At 50.2% G+C, this 15,902-nt stretch overlaps 3 protein-coding genes across 4 annotated transcripts; all 3 read left to right on the top strand.

The window, feature by feature from the left end:
• Nucleotides 1–88: 88 nt before the first annotated feature.
• Nucleotides 89–4,167, top strand: NDUFA7 (NADH:ubiquinone oxidoreductase subunit A7). 2 transcript variants are annotated; one of them, XM_020780902.3, is made up of 4 exons: nucleotides 89–278; nucleotides 1,275–1,324; nucleotides 2,948–3,097; nucleotides 3,944–4,167. In XM_020780902.3, the coding sequence occupies exons 1-4, from the start codon at nucleotides 228–230 to the stop codon at nucleotides 4,032–4,034; spliced, it is 342 nt and encodes a 113-aa protein (XP_020636561.3). In that variant the 5' UTR covers nucleotides 89–227; the 3' UTR covers nucleotides 4,035–4,167. The 2 variants fall into 2 exon arrangements, with proteins under 2 accessions (XP_020636561.3, XP_072834110.2); XM_072978009.2 differs by having other exon boundaries at nucleotides 116–278; nucleotides 3,696–4,045.
• CD320 (CD320 molecule) lies at nucleotides 4,133–9,197 on the top strand. The gene is made up of 5 exons (XM_020780901.3): nucleotides 4,133–4,619; nucleotides 6,264–6,704; nucleotides 7,610–7,669; nucleotides 8,003–8,148; nucleotides 8,301–9,197. Exons 1-4 carry the CDS (start codon nucleotides 4,133–4,135, stop codon nucleotides 8,128–8,130), a joined length of 1,116 nt encoding a protein of 371 aa, XP_020636560.3. The 3' UTR covers nucleotides 8,131–8,148; nucleotides 8,301–9,197.
• An 833-nt stretch (nucleotides 9,198–10,030) lies between these two features.
• On the top strand, nucleotides 10,031–15,254 carry LOC110072489 (potassium voltage-gated channel subfamily V member 2-like). Its single transcript, XM_020780899.3, has 2 exons — nucleotides 10,031–11,700; nucleotides 12,703–15,254. Exons 1-2 carry the CDS (start codon nucleotides 10,450–10,452, stop codon nucleotides 13,186–13,188), a joined length of 1,737 nt encoding a protein of 578 aa, XP_020636558.1. The 5' UTR covers nucleotides 10,031–10,449; the 3' UTR covers nucleotides 13,189–15,254.
• The last annotated feature ends 648 nt before the right edge of the window (nucleotides 15,255–15,902 follow it).

The following is a 15,902-nucleotide window of genomic DNA, read 5'->3' as shown; positions in this document are numbered from 1 at the left end:
GAGACTTTGGGATTCCCCTTTCCACTCGAACCCAGACTCCCAATCCCGGCATGCCCCGCGGCGGAGACCTGGTTCTACCCGGCCTGCTCAGCGCGGCCGCCTCCTCCACAGGACCCGCCTCCCGGCATCCCTTGCATCCTCCTCCTCTTCCACTCCCCCTCCCGTCAGGGGCGATGGCTCCTCCCCCTTCCCGACGCCCTTGACGACTAGAAGGGGGGAAAGCCAAGATGGCGCAGCCCACCACCATCATCAAGATGCTCCGCAACTTAATGATTGGGGTGAGCCGGGGATCAGGGGAAGCCAGCACCGGCAACCGCAACAACAGCCACAAAGCCAAGCCCCTACCCCAGAAATTCCCGAGACACAGAGCCCCAGGAAGGGGGGGACTACAACTCCCATCGTCCCCTCCAACAGCGGGGAGGTGGGGTGGGGATGATGGGAGCTGCATGCACCCCACTCCATTTAAAAAGCCACAACACTCCACCTCTGGGTCTCTATTTCTGGAATTTCTATACAGTATTTAGGTTTTGCTGCGGATAGTGGTTCCTGGGTGATGATGATTTCCGTGGTTTAATTGTGTTTGCTTTGAGGTCTCTTTTTCCTCCCTTCCCCGTTGATTCATGTTTTTACAGGGCGCTTGTGAAGCTGCCTCAATGGGAGGCAGGAGAAAAAATCAATAATCAAAGAATCGTTGAAGAAAACAGCAACAAAAGGACAGGGTGAAAGCGTCTCAAATAAATAATAAGTAAATAATAAAATAATAAAGGGAAGGGAACAGGAAAGTGTACCCGTTGCTTTTATCCCCCCCCCCAGAAAATAAATAACCTTCAGTTGCTGCCAACTACAATTCCCATAATCCCCCAACCAAGAGATCAGGGAGTCTGTAGCGCTAGATCAAGGCTGGGGCTCTGGCTTTAGAAACTGGGCGCTCAGAGAGAGTGAAGAAGGGAAAGGGAGAGACGTGTCCTATCATTTGAATGCCAAAATTTTTGAAAAGGGCATAAAATGGCAAAAACTAAGAGGAGACACAGAGAGGCCGGGGGGGGGGGGAGAGAAGAGAGGGATTGCATGACATGGTTTTTCCCCCCAAATCCGAAGGTGAGCTCGTGAGCTGACCTCTCCTTGTCCTGTTAATGGATGCAATGCCCCGCAGAGCTTCCAAAGTGTGACTTGCTGTCGTTTCAAATGATTGAAAACAGAGTGAATGAAAAAAAAAAAAACCTGTTTTAAGAGCACCATCCAAGCCTTCTGTGTTTCTCTTTCTTCCCAAACAGCGAGACCTCCAAACGAAGATGCATGTGCGCTACACAGAGATTTCCAAGAGGTAACCCTGTCACTCCCTGAAAACATAACTGCAATCGTCCTGTGGGGGTTGGGGATTTGCCTCTTGGTATTTTTTTGAGGGGGGATAATGTCTGGGGATCTTGGGCCACTAGTCTGTGATCTCCCTCACAGGGTTGTTGGGTAGATCGCCTGCAGAGAGGATGAGAATCAGAAGGAAATAATTGAGAATCAAGTGGGAATCAACATGCAAGGAGGAAATAATGTGTAAATAAAATAAAACCTATCTGACTGAAAATGGGGGACAATACAATACTCAGAGATACAAATAAGAACCCAGTATCCTCCAGGGAATTGATTCCAACACCCCTGTGGATTCCAAAACCTGGAAATAATACCGTTTTGCTGAAAATAAGCCCTAACCTGAAAATAAGCTCTAGTATGATTTTTCAGGATACTTGTCATATAAGACCTACCCCAAAAATAAGTCCGAGTGAAGAGAAACCCCGCCGTCCACCCTTGTGCAGCAACCAGATGACGTGACTGTATTTGAATAAAGGTAGATAGATGTACATAAAAAATTAAAACATCCCCTGAAAATAAGTCCTAATGCATTTTTGGAGCGAAAATTAATATAAGACCCTGTCTTATTTTTGGGGAAACAAGGTAGATAATCCTATACAGTAGGATCCCTTTATCTGTGGGACCAATAATTGCTGATTCATTTATCCACAATCTGAAACTATCAAAAGTAAAATTCTAGGGGGGAAAGAATATATTTTTATACAGGTGAATGCCTATGTGTGTGCAGGGTGGGTTGGATTTCAATATACAGTGGTGACCCACTGGACGATTACCCGCTTGATGATGAATCCGCTTCACGTTGAAGTTTTTGCGATTGTAAAACGATATTTAGATGGTGGAATTTCGCTTAACATTGATTGGTTCCCTGCTTCGGGAACCGATTTTTCGCTTTACGACAATCAGCAAACAGCTGATCATCGGGTTTCAAAATGGCCGCCAGCTGTAGAAAATGGCTCCCCTCTGTGTTAGGCACAGATTCCTCGCATTACAGGAACCAGAAAATGGCCGCCGTATGGAGGATCTTCGCTGGATGAGCAGGTATTTTGCCCATTGGAACGCATTGTATGGTTTTCAATGCGTTTCAATAATTTTTTTAATTTCGCTTGACGACAATTTCGCTGGAACGAATTAACGTCGTCAAGCAAGACACCACTGTATATATAATTAAAGAGGAAATGACCACAACTGGCCACTAGAGGGAGCGAGAGACCATGCAATATATATATACAGTACTGTATATAGAGAGAGTCTTCGCTATTATAATAATGTTTGCTTGAATCTGTGTTTTTCAGTATTTGTATCCCCTGTGGCTATGGCCGTACATAAGGCTGTCTCTGGCTCCCTCCAGTGGTCAGTTCTGGTGATTACATCATGGAAATACTTTGTGTTTTTTCTTTTAGTATTTTTAATATTTTCAGACTGTGGATAAGCGAAACGGTGGATACTGATCCCATGGATATGGGAAAGTCCTACTTTGAGGTTTCTCCGAGCAGTGCCTGAAATTGATTTTTTGGGACACTTTTCTGCTGTGGCGATTTCTCTGAATGTGCTCTCCGACCAACCCTGGTTCCTTGTTTTTTAGAACTCAGCCGCCTCCGTGCCTCCCACTCGGCCCGAGTCACAAGCTGGCTGGCAATTACTACTGCACACGGGATGCTCGCCGCGAGGCTTTGCCTCCCACCATCATTGTGTCCTCACAGAAAACTTTGGCTGCTGGATCGAAAGCCGACAGGTAGGGGGTCAATGCCTACGTGTGTGCAGGGTGGGTTGGATTTCAATCTAAATCCTTTTTGAAAATATATATATCATTGAATTTTCTCCATTGATATCAATTTGTCTACACAAAGTCAAGCCTGGTTAGGGTTTGATTTCCCTTGGAAGGATCTGGTTGGTGGGCGGGCCGGCTCCTTGCATTCACAGACGCTGCTGACAGATTCTCTTTAAATTCATTATTATTTTTTAAAACACTCCAAGCTGTCAGCAAGCTAGCAGAGCAGGCTAGCAGTTGTTGTTTTTAATTGCAGCATCTTAAAGTTGTCTTTCTACTGCCTTGACATGGGGAATGGCCAGCTGGAGCCCTTCGGATTTTTTAATCTACTCTTTTTCCCCCAAGTGAAGCGAAACCCCACCCTTCACCCTTGTGCAGCAATCAGAAGATGACATGACTGTGTTTGAATAAATGTAGATGGTTGTACATGAAAAAAATAAAACATCCCCTGAAAATAAGCCCTAAAATGTTTTTTTGGAACAAGAGTCTAGATGGGTGGGGTATAAATCTAATAAATAAATAAAAATTAATATAAGACCCTGTCTTATTTTCGGGGGAACAGGGTATTGCTCCCGCCAGAGGAGGATAAAAGAAACTGTAATCCAGAAGACCTATGGAAGGGTCGCCAGTTGCCTTCTCCAGCCGCAAAAGTTGCCCATCTGTCTTGGCTCAGAGTCGTTTTCCTTCTTCCCCACTGAAGCCATTGGTGCTTTTTGGGTTATATGTGTGTGTTGTGTCTGTCTTGGGACAATGCTTGTCGTGTCATTCATTCTTTGTCGGCGCAATGGTCTCCCTTCCTAATTTTTCCAGCTCCGGATCTCCCCCAGTGGAGAAGCTATCCGTCACGCCTGGCCCTCAGCTTCCGAAATGGGAACTCTCGAAGGACCAGCCCTATCTGTGAATCGGCAGCCCGGGGAGAAGTGGGCAGGATGCTGCCTGGGGGAAGAGCAACTCTGGCCTCGAAGACACTTCCTGCTGCAGATGTAACGGGTTCAATAAATGGGACTGCTCCCTCAGTGTGGATGCTTGATAAACTCTTGCGTGTTGAATCTGTTGCCTTCACATTTTTTGGCGCTGGGGGGATTCGATCTCGCAGACTTGGGAGGGGCCTCCTCGGAAGCTCAGTGCGGCTTCTCTGCGCATGCGCCTGAGGCTGGCCCTGAAGCGAAGTCACCTGATAGAACCTCGCGGAGGTCACGATGTGTGTTTTATTTGGGGTGTTTTGGGTTTTTTAAAAAGGGCCGCGCATGCGTCGCTCTGGAGAGGGTGTGGCTGCCTCTTCCAATGGTATCTCGGGCCGCCGTCTGCGCGTGCGCAGAGGGGGACCCTGGGGCGCATGCGCGCTCTTCACGCGAGTCCCTCCATGTGGCGGAGGTGGCGGCGGCTGAGGTCAGTAGTACACGCGTCAGCGGCGGAGTCGGGATGGAGTGTCTTCCTGTCCTACTGCTGCTGTCAGTCGCCGGGCGGCTCCGCGCCAGGCATGCCGGTGAGCTCCGGGGACGAGGCCGGGTGGGAGCGCGAGACATGACCTAACGGGGTTGCTTGGCCACGCCGCTTGGCGCCGCTGATTCGTCCAGCCCCTTTCCGAGGCTCCGCCCTCCGTCGGCGTTCATTGGTTAGTCGCGCCATGAGGCCCTGTCGCTCTTCCCCTTTTTTACCCCCGGCTCCTTATAGGCTGCACGTGCCGGCTCTGCCCCCTTTCCGAGACCCCCTTGCTCTTCAACGGCGTGGGCGTGGCCTCGCTCTGGTTGCCATAGAGACGAGGCCTTGCTTTCAGGGTTGCTTGTTTGCTTTAATTATAGACCGCCTTTCTCCCAATTAACGGGACTCAAGGCGGCTCACAGTGAGGTTGAAAAAAATACATTATACCTTCAGAACTGTTAACCTATGACAGTAATTAAAATACATTGGATGATTAATTTTGGCTCAGAACGACCTAAGTTTATAACAGTTTTTTAAAAAAGTAGAATGTAAGTTTTTAAGATACCTTTTAATGAGCAAGGATAAAGCTTTCAGCATAATTTCTAACAATTAAAATTTTATGCTAAGTATGATAAAATATGTTTTTTCAGGCAGCTTTTAATGAACAAATGCTACTTTAGAGTAACTTTTAATGAGCAATTAAAAGCAGTGCTAAAATACAGTACTAATAACCCAGACACGTTGGAATGGGGTTCCTCATGGCACAGCCATCCCAGAGCCCCGTCGCTCCAGACTTTTCTCAGCTATTTAATGTTCATGAGAATCTTCTTTTTTCTTTCTTTCTTTCTTTCTTTCTTTCTTTCTTTCTTTCTTTCTGTGTGTGTGTGTGTGTGCATGCGTGCGTGCCAAGAAGTCATTTGCATCTGGACCATGAACCCTGTTCTTACATGGTTTTTTTTTTTATTTCCCTTGGCCTTGGAAGAGTGGAGGCCTTTGTGAAAATCAGGATCCAAGGCAGACAGAAATGACCTTAAAATCCACCCAAGCCTGGCTTTGTTCTTAATCCCTTTGGAAAATTTCCCCACTTGCATGTGGCTTTTGGTTTGTTCAGGTTTATTTCATTTTTTTGCTACAGCAAACAAACTCCACCTTCCTGCCGCTGAGATTTTGGGTGGGTCCCACTTAAACCAGGTTGGTTTTAAGTGGGCTGTGGCTATTCCTTCTTCATAGTGGCTTTTTAACTACTCATTCCTATGCACGTTTTCCACAAAACTTTGAGAGACAGGATGTGGCTTTCTCAAACATCTTGTCCTGGGTCCGTGAGCCTGGGGTTTGGTCCCGTTCCATTGCGTTTAGGGGTGCCTAGTCCCCAAGTCAAGGTGCAAAGGGGCTGCAGTCCTTGATAAAAAGCGGGTGATGAGGAGGACCTGTGTAAGGGATCCACACTTTTTTGGAATCCTCCCTGGGCTGAATACTGAGAGCTGGAACCAGGGAATGTTGTTCTTGTCAATAACAGGGTGAGAATGACTGCACATCCTAGCATTCTTCCCCACCAGCTGTGCTGGCCACAGGCTGATGGGGATTGTAGTCTTAGCCATTTTAGAATCCACAGTGGAGATCTCCAAAGCTGTGGCTGTGTGGAAGCCTGGTCTCGGCCCTCCCTTCCTATGCTCACGCTCGCGTCTTTCCTGTTTCTCTCTCGGCTCAGACTCCTTCCTGTGCACCCTCGGGGATTTTTCCTGCGACAACGGAGACCTGGTGCCACTCTGCTTGAGGTGTGACAGGACACCGGACTGCCGAGACGGGAGCGACGAGAGGGGCTGCAGCACTGGAAATGTCTCCTGCGGACCTCACGGGCGGCAGTGTGGCAACCGGGGGCCTTGCTTGCCCTTCGAACGGTTCTGCGACGGTCACGCAAATTGTCCAGATGCTTTTGACGAATCAGTCCAGGTCTGTGGGTCCCCAGCCGCAGCGCCGCAGCCGCCCAGATGCCGAAAAGACGCGTTCCGGTGTGCTCCAGGTGCAGAGTGCTTCCCTGTCACGTGGGTGTGTGACGGACACCCCGACTGCCCGGACGAGCGAGATGAACTGGGATGCACCCTGGATTTCCCAAGTACTACAGAGACCTCGCCAACGACGTCCGGAACAGGTGGGACAGGCGTGTGTTTCATTAGCACCAGCGTTTAAAAGATGAATAACAGGGTTCTGAAGTTGTCCCTCTAGCAGATGCAAAAAAAAACAAACCACCCCACTCTTGATTTAATTCGTTCTGGTTGCCCGTTGCTTGTCACCTTTGACATGAAGAGCCGAGGATTACAGAGCGGGGCACGGCTGGCTGGAAACCCTGAACTCCACGGCACCGTATTTTATTGAAATTTCCGTTTGTCCTGGTCGTTAACTTTGCTGAATTGTTTTTATAAAACATGTCTGGCCAGGTACATTTTGATGCGCCCGGAAGGCTTTACTGCTCTTATTGCTGCTCTCTCACAAGCCCGGATGGTTAATCATCCGTTGTGTTATGGCCCCCTAGTTTCAGTTCTCTGCCTGCCGTTCCCTGGAAATCAAACAAGACGTTTCTGTGTTTAATGTCTCTTTTGTTTGAGAGTAGTACTCGAGGCAGCGCAGCAGGGGTTACACGGGAAGATTAGCCCCTTCCAGGATGGACGTGTCTACTGGATGCTGGAATTCTCCTCCTGTCCAGTAGGTTCCCCATTTAGCAGGCAAAGGAAAGCCCAAATTGAAAAGCGGCTGTTACTCTTCACACCCCTTTTCCCATCCACTGCCATGTTTTGATCCAGCACTTCCCTTTTCCTCTCCCTTGATCCTGTTTCTCACATGTATTGATTTAGCCTGTGAACGTACTGGCAGGGTTCTGTAACGGAGAGTGTTTTTTGCACAGCCTTTTTCCCAATAGTGTCACATTTTTCAAACACAACAATCAATTTTTCGCCCTGTCCTGTATAGCCAGCCAGACCCTCAGTGGTCTTACATAGGTTTGCATTTGTGTGCGTGTTTAAAACGCACCCTGTTTTAGTTCTCTTCTGACTTTTTCAGAGAGCGCGGAGAGCCCGGAAAGTGTGAAAATGGACCATTGGACGATCATAGCCATTGTGGGTGAGTAGGAATAGCAGCCTTCCAGGATCAGAGCCTGAAAATGGCATGGGAGGGTGTGGGTTTTTTCCCCATGGTGGCTGGAGGATAGCACTTTCTCTTCAAGCAAACCTTGATGTAACCCACCTTTGTATACTCAACATTTTCAGCTTTAAATATTATCTTTCCATAATGTACGCTGCCTCGGGTCCTTTTCATGGATAAAGGCGGGTAAAAAAATATTTTAAATAAATAAAGGGAACCTATTTTAAATAAATAAAGGGGACCAGAACAGCTGCTAACTCTCATCCTCTCCTTCTTTCTCCTCTCCACCCTTGCTCATCTTTGCTCCTTTAGCACTTCTGATTCTTGTCATGGCCGGAGTTGCCGTTTCTGCGTGGGTTTGTCCCAGAGCCAAACCTGTCTACGTGAGCTTCCGCATCGATAAAGCTTCTGAGCAGCTGATGACGAAAGAGCTGCCATGAGGTTTCCCTTCCTGCAAGGTAAGGCCTGAGGCTGGGGGCTTCCTCCACATGATTCTCTCTTTTATTGCATTTCAGTTCCTATCTCGCTTTTCCATCCGCAGGGTGGGAGACATGACCTGCCTGACAATGGCGTTGCTTTATGTCGCTCCTTTTCTTCCTCTCTGTTGCAGGAAGCGGCCATGTTTTCTCACACAGTCCTGCGGCCGAAGCGCAGCCCAGAACATTGCACGGGGCCGCTGTGGCCCCCGACTGGGTGGCAGCCATGCTGGGGGAGCCTTGAAGGCTTGGATGTCTCTCCACCTTTGGGGTAGCAGAAATGGTTCTGTTTTCTGGATTGGATTCTGAAAAAGAAAAGGTCCCCAAAGGCTGGGATGGGGAACCCCCTCCTCCAGATCTTGTTGAAATGGAACTCCCATCTTCCTTCACCACCAGAACGGATGGGAATTGTAGTCCAGCAGCATCACTCCAAGCCGCCAGGCAAGTTCTCTCTTGAACAGCCATATCCTGGCCATTCGTGCCCCTTCTCCAAGAGACAGCCTGAATCGAGAACTCATGGTATGCTATTCCAAGCTGTGGGAAGGATCTCTGGGGTAGATTTTCCGCTTTCTTAGTAGCCACAGCTGCTGTAGCATCCGTCTGTGGGTGCTTGGTAACAAACCGGGCTCTTCTTCCCAACACGCCACGTAATGAATGATTTCCATTCTGCCCCCTCCTCATTTCCAACATTTGGTAGCCACTGTGAGTGATCAACTTTGGCGCAAGGCTTTATAGATCTGACTCCTGGAAAGACTAAGGAAAGGAGGCGACAGAGCTTAAAATAGTCATTGGGGGGGAAAAACATACAGGGGTTGAAGAAAATAGCCTTTTGGCCACTCTGTGCGTGCAAGAACCTGGTCTCCTCCAGCTGTCCTAGTGCACTATGGGGGTGCAGGCCATTGACTCCGGATCCCATGGAACTCCCAATGCCTGTCAACCACTTTTTTGGGGGGGCACTTGGTGTGATGCTCTCTTCTCTCCTCTTGTAGCCAAAAATGCAACAGGAGATTAAAAAATGTTTTAAACCACAACTCTTGGTCTGCTGGCATTCCTCCAGTCTTCTCTCTGTTTGCTTTGTGGATGTTGGCCCAGTTTTATGCCGCTAGGAGCCACCTTGCAAACTTCTTGATGCAATACTCGCATAATGCGCTGTAAGAATATTTATGCACTGACTTAATCGCGGCCTTCTTCTAAGAAGGATGTCTCTGCCTGGCATTCATGATCTCTACACAACACAACAAAACACGCAACACACACTCCTGAACAACCTGACACGTGTCACAGGCATTGTCCACTGCTTTTAGGTGTGCTTTTTGGTGTGTTTCCTCTCAGTGGCAAAGAGCCCCTTTCTGCTTTGTCTGTAGCATTTGGCACCTGGGTGTAGACTGCCTCAGAGGCTGGAGGTTCTGTTCTTAATGAATCTTTTTTATAGAGGGGCAGGGAGGCTTTGGAACTCCAGAAATCCCATCCCCTCCAACTGGAATTCAGCAAACAATGGGCGTGGACGTTCCAAGCAGGTACGGCATGTTACCTAGAACCTTTCCAAAGTTATTTCAAACACCTTAAAAACCAGTTCAAGAGGTAACAGAGTGTGCTAAAAGGGACACTTAGCTTGCTGATCCAAATCCACTTTGTTGTACGTGTATGTCGGCTTTCAAACCTCACAGAGCTCTGCGCCAGGCAGAGAAGTTTGTGAGACCCTGAAGCTTTCATACACCTATCCTTGCTGGAATTAAACCCCCTGGAAGCACCTGATTATCAGACTGACAGGTACAGAAAGAGCCCCATGCAAAGCCGTATCATAACTTAAAGGCTAACCATGCAGTTAGTTTCTTTTGAGTGTTTGTGGGCTTCAAATGTTCTTTGCCATAGAATTCAGGCCCCGCCAGGCCACCATTTGGCCCCTCGCCATCCTTCTTCTACAGTTCCTTCTCCTGAGCTTTCTGGAGACGATGGAGCTGGAGCCCGGAGGTGAACAAACAGGTGGGCCGGTGTCAGGAAGATCAAGCAAAGGAAGACCTCGGTTTCCAGAAATAGCTCTTTTACTTGAAAGGTTAACCTCGTAATCTTATTATCACTTTAAGAAGCTTGAGCCTAGTGCGGCTTCCAGATAACATTCAATGCCACCGGTTGGGAGAAGCCGCTGCCGGCGTTTGGAAGAGGCTGAACAGGTTGGCGGCGCACGAATCCAGGCCGCCACCGATCAGGAAGTGTTCAGACTCAACCCGGCAGCCGCGCACCTCCAAAGGCAGCCTTCGAGGGGTGCCTGGGGTGGCGGCAGCCATGAGGCGGCCCGCAAGGAGGCGAGCAAGCCTCTCGGCCAACCTGAAAATCGGGGACTGCCCGAAATGCTGCCTCACCCATGAAGAGGATGATGCGTTCATCCCCTTTGCCCAGGAGAAACTGGTCAAGCCATGGGGTTCGATGCACAACGTAGCCGAGGGAAGCGAAGAGCGCCCTGGCAGCCGGTCCCGGCGCAGCCAGTACGTCCTCAACCTCAACGTGGGCGGGAAGTGTTTCCAGATCGCCTGCAAAGTGGCCGCCCGGTACCCCGTCACTCGGATCGGCCAGCTGGCCCTCTCCACCGACCCGACGAAGAAGCTCTCCCTCTGCGACGACTACTCAGTGCCCAAGAACGAGTACTTCTTCGACCGGGACCCCCTGGTCTTCCTCTACGTCTTCCACTTTTACCGTAGCGGCGTGATGTGGGTGATGGAGGAGCTGTGCCCGGCCAACTTCGTGGAGGAGATCGAGTACTGGGGGGTCCACATGAAGTATGCCCAGCGCTGCTGCCGGATCCTCTTTGAGGAGAAGCAGGACGAGCTGAACGAGCACCTGAAGGTCCAGCGGGAGCTGGAGGCGGAGATCGCCCCGCTGGAGCGAGAGGAGACCTTTGAAGGCCAGTTCCTGGGTGGGCTGCGCAGGGTCATCTGGAACCTGATCGAGAAGCCCTATTCCTCCATCCCGGCCAAGGTCATCGCCATCATGTCCAGCTTCTTCGTCCTGCTCTCCATCGTGGGGATGACCCTCAGCACCGTGGAGGAGATGCAGCACAAGACCAGCAAGAAGATGATGGAGATGATGGAGACGATCTGCGCCGTCTTCTTCACCCTGGAGTACCTCATGCGCCTGGTCTCGGCCGCCTCCTTCCGGCAGTTCCTGCGGGCCGCCTTCAGCGCCATCGACCTGGTGGCCATCCTCCCCTTCTACATCCAGCTGCTCTTCGAGAACCTGGGCGAGGCCGAGGGCGACTACCACGAGGAGCTGCACAAGATGCGCAGCGTGGGCAAGCTGGGGAAGGTGCTCAAGCTGATCAAGCTGATGCGCATCTTCCGGCTGCTCAAGCTGGCCCGCCACTCCACCGGCCTGCGGGCCTTCGGCTTCACCATCCGGCAGTGCTACCAGCAGGTCTGCTGCCTCCTCCTCTTCATCGCCATGGGGGTCTTCACCTTCTCGGCCCTGATGCACTCCGTGGAGCATGACGTGCCCGGCACCAACTTCACCAGCATCCCGGACGCCTGGTGGTGGGCGGCCGTAAGTCGGACCCTCTCCTTGGCTTTTCCCAGGAAAAAGGGCTCCAGGGCGGGGAAGTGACCCCTGGCAAGCGACCAGTGCTTTCCTGGATCCGTTCCCCGTCCCTTGATTGGCATAACAAGGGGCACCTTCTCTTTAACGTATCCCATGCCTCGACCTGTCGATTTTTGGGTAGCTGCAGCTGTCATTGTGCATGGAGGGCCTGGGAGGGGGGAAGTTTCACACTCAAGCCCTGAAACTCACTGGGTGACCTCGGAGGAGTCACAGTCAGCCCGGCCCACCTCGTAGGGGTGTCGTGAGGATAGAGTTGAGCAGGAAAGCCACCTTCGGTTCCCCTGAGGCTGGCAACTCCGGCTGTCCTAGAGGGGGTTGAGTCCCGTCTTCAAAATACCTTCGTTGTCTTTATGAAACTGTAGTTACTACAGGAATACAAATGAATAAGATGTAAAGCGTGCTGCTATTATCCTGCCTCATAGTGCTTAATGCACTCTCTGGCTGGTTTACAATGTAATTACACAGGCTAATTACATTGCGACCTGACCAGAATCCCGGACACCTGGTGGTGGGCAGCCGTAAGTCGAGCCCTCTCGTTGGCTTTTCCCAGAAAAAAAGGGCTCCAGGTTGGGGAAGTGAGCCCTGGCAAGCGACCCGATACCCCCACCCACCCCACCAGCTAGGGAGTCCTTGTACTGACCTTGGAAAGTTGGAAGACTGAGGCGACCTCCAGCCAGCTGTCAGAACCAAACGCTGACCATAAGCAGAATTTTGACTGTAACACTGCAGTTTAACCTCTGTGCCACGAGGCACTTTATTTGGAATATACTAACCAACAAGTGTGTGAAGGATATTAATTGTAACGGGCGCGAACAGAGGGCCAAAAGGGTTTTTTTTTTTCCTGGCTCCGTCCCCCTCATTCTCTCTCTCTCTCTTTCTTTTTTCTCCCCCGGGTTCTTTTCTCTCTCTCTCTCTCTCTCTCTTTTTTTTTTTCTCTCTCTCTGCCAGGTGAGCCTCTCCACCGTGGGGTATGGGGACACGGTGCCGGACACGCTGCTGGGCCGGATGGTGGCCTTTGGCTGCATCTCCTTCGGCATCATCCTCAACGGCATGCCTATCTCCATACTGTACAACAAGTTCTCCGATTACTATGCCAAGCTCAAGTCCCACGAGATGGAGTACACCAGCTCCTTGAAAACCTCCCGCAAGCTCAACCTCAAGGGGAGAGCCGTGCGGAAATTCCGGGACTGCTTCTGCACCGAGTACGTCGGCCCCCCGCCGCCCGCCGGCTCGCAGGGCTACCAGCCCCTCCACCAAGGGCACCCCGTGGCTCACCAGCCGCCCCACTCCGTCCCCCATTCGCCCCGGGTTCCCGGCCCCGGGGTGGACCTCTCCCACTTGTACCCGGCGGCCCACCTGACGCCCCTCTCTGGCCACCGCACCCAACCTGACCCGTACGTCTTCCACGGGAGACACTCCGTCTCCAATTCCTAGAAGCCGCCCGGCGGCTGGACTCTCCGGCGCCTCCTCCAGGCCCGGCGAGAGAGATGACATGCACCCAAGCGCCTCGTTTCTGGACTGGTGTTGTTGCTTTGGGGAGAAGCGCAGCCGGACAACCCCATGAAAACCCAAACCAGGGAAAAGGAGAAAAAAAAGAGATGGATTTAAAAAAAAACAGTTGGAAAAGGCTTTTGGGAAGAATCTGGAGTCAGCCTCCTGCTGGAGATCTGACCAGGTGGGATCCAGAAAGATATTCCTGGGGGTGGCCACCAAGAAGGTCCTGCATCGTCGGCTCACCGAGGGAGGGCGAGGCACGGAGTGGGACCTCCAAAGAGGACCCAGAAAACCTCATCCCACTGGAGGAAAAGGATCACCAGGGAAAGTTCCCAAGAATCCAGTTCCCATCTGCCCCAGCCATTGCAGGCCGACGGTAGGAGATGATAGGCGCCGGAGTCCAGCCACATCCCGAGGAGGGCTGCATCCCCTCCCCCCGACCTCCTGCTCGTGACCTGGAGCTTATGGGTGGTTCATTTTTATCTTCCCACACCATCAGCCAGGAGAGGAACTCTGCCGAAGCAGACAGACCGGGTGGGCCTTCTCTTGTCTGAAACCCCTGTGTTTATGTGTGTCTTTTTTCTCTCTGGAACTTGCTTTTCGGGTGGTGCTGAAATCTGCAGGTCTCCCCAAATGCCACTTGTTTTCACGCACAATGGGGGGATTGTTGGGGGGGAAGGAAGATGATCTCGCGGGGGGGGGGGAATCCAAAGTTCGCCAAATGAGACCCAGGATGCTTCGAAGGGGGAGCCAAGAAGGGAGAGCTTAAAGGGTGTAAGGGGGTGAACGCCTGGAATAATTCGGCAAACGACTGGGCATGTCCTGAGGGGGCCTTTGAGGGGTTAAAAACCACGGAGATCCACCTCCCCCCCCCTCCGCGCCCAAGGCCACGTCCCTCTCTTGCAAGCAACCTGCATTTTCCCCCACCACCCAGGCGAACGGATCAGGTTGGCCCCCTTGTCAGGCTAATCTTGGATTAAAATGTCTGGATCTCATGAGGTTTTTTTCCGAGACCTTACGCTGCTTAGGGCTCTTGATTTCCCATTTCCAGCCTAGCTTGGGAGTAAACAAGAGAGATTGAAAGAGAGAGAGAGAGAGAGAGAGAGAGAGAGAAAAGGGGGAACGGAGCCCACCTCTCCTGAGCCCGGCGCAATGCATTGCCCCAGGGTGAGGGTCCAGTTCTTCCAGGCTTTCCTTTTTTTGAACTTTAAGAAAAATCAGTTTTCTAGTTTTTATTCCCCCTCCCCACCTCCTTTTCCTTTTGACTCCAGGTCCCATCATCCCCCTACCCAACATTAAAAAAAACACTCCATAATAAAAGTGGGTCTTGTAGTGCCTAAAAGAAGAAAGAGTCTGACGGCCAAAGAAGCCTTCGAAGTGCTTCTATCACAGCCTGGAAAAGTATGTTTTAGGACTACAAAACCTATCATTGTTCTCCCCCCCCCCAATCCAACAGGGCCTGTCTTCTCCTGGGCTCTGAAAACTCCAAGAATAAGTTTTTATTATTATATCTTAAATTATTTCCCCATCATTTCTCCAAAGAGCTCAAGCTTCTCCTCGGTTTCATCAGTCAAACCAGCCCTGTGAAGTAGGCCGCCTTATATCCGACTCTGGATGATGTTCGGGACCCAAGTTTTGTCTATTTTATTTTATTTATTTATTGCAGCAACTTTGGATAGTTTGGGGTGTTGTTTTTTTTTTACTATACGCTTTTTATTCTTGATGGCAAACTTTTCTATGTTGTTGCTCCAAAGCAGCAATGAAGGGGCCCTTCCGAATCAGGTTAGACAACAGTTCCCATCGTCCCCGGCCACAACGGCTTAAATAGTGAGGAATGCTGTCCAGCCACACCAATTTAAACAACTTCAGCCTGAGAACTGTCTTGACCTTTAATATTAATGCACTGTGTGTTTTCCTAGGCGATTTATACAAGCAATATAACAATTATAACAATCCCAGCAGAATAAAATAAAATAAAATAATTTGGCACTTTTAAGCCAACATTGTGAAGCCGCGTCCTCTGTTCCAACCTCTTAAAATATTTTAAAATGCAACAAAAGCGTTCAGTTAAAAAAAACCTCAATGATGGGAGATGCAGAATATAAAACACTGACGTTAAAATTAAGAATTTACAGGTATTTACAAGTTGTGTTGTACAAAGGGGCTGCTGGTGTATGCATTTAATGTACACGCACATATACACACACAAACACAAACAGATACACACACACACACACACACACACACACACACACACACACACACATTAACCCTTTGGATATGTACAGTTATGATACATTTGGTAGCAAAATGCCAAACGTTTGCATCCGATCCAGTCTTATTCCCTCCCCAAAAATAATTCCATGCACAAAGAATCTGGTCGCAGCACTCCAAAAGTCACAAAAAGGGTGTGTGTTGGATGTTCAGGGGTAGACTTCTACTGAAGAGGGAGGCTCTGTGACATCGGACTACATAGGACTTCTCTGTAGCCGATGGCTGCCATTCATGTCTATGCGCTCCTCAAATGTCTGTCATTGCCTGTTAAAAGTGGTCGGCGCCAGCGTGGCTCTTTTTCCCCTTCCACCTTGTGACAGGGAGTTCCATTGGTTAATGAGGCACGGAGAAAGCTTCCTCCCTCCCCCTTTTCCTCTGGT

This window comes from Pogona vitticeps, chromosome 7 (genome assembly GCF_051106095.1).
Source record: "Pogona vitticeps strain Pit_001003342236 chromosome 7, PviZW2.1, whole genome shotgun sequence".
Classification (NCBI taxonomy): Eukaryota; Metazoa; Chordata; class Lepidosauria; order Squamata; family Agamidae; genus Pogona; species Pogona vitticeps.
This window is presented reverse-complemented; position numbering and strand designations above follow the sequence as displayed.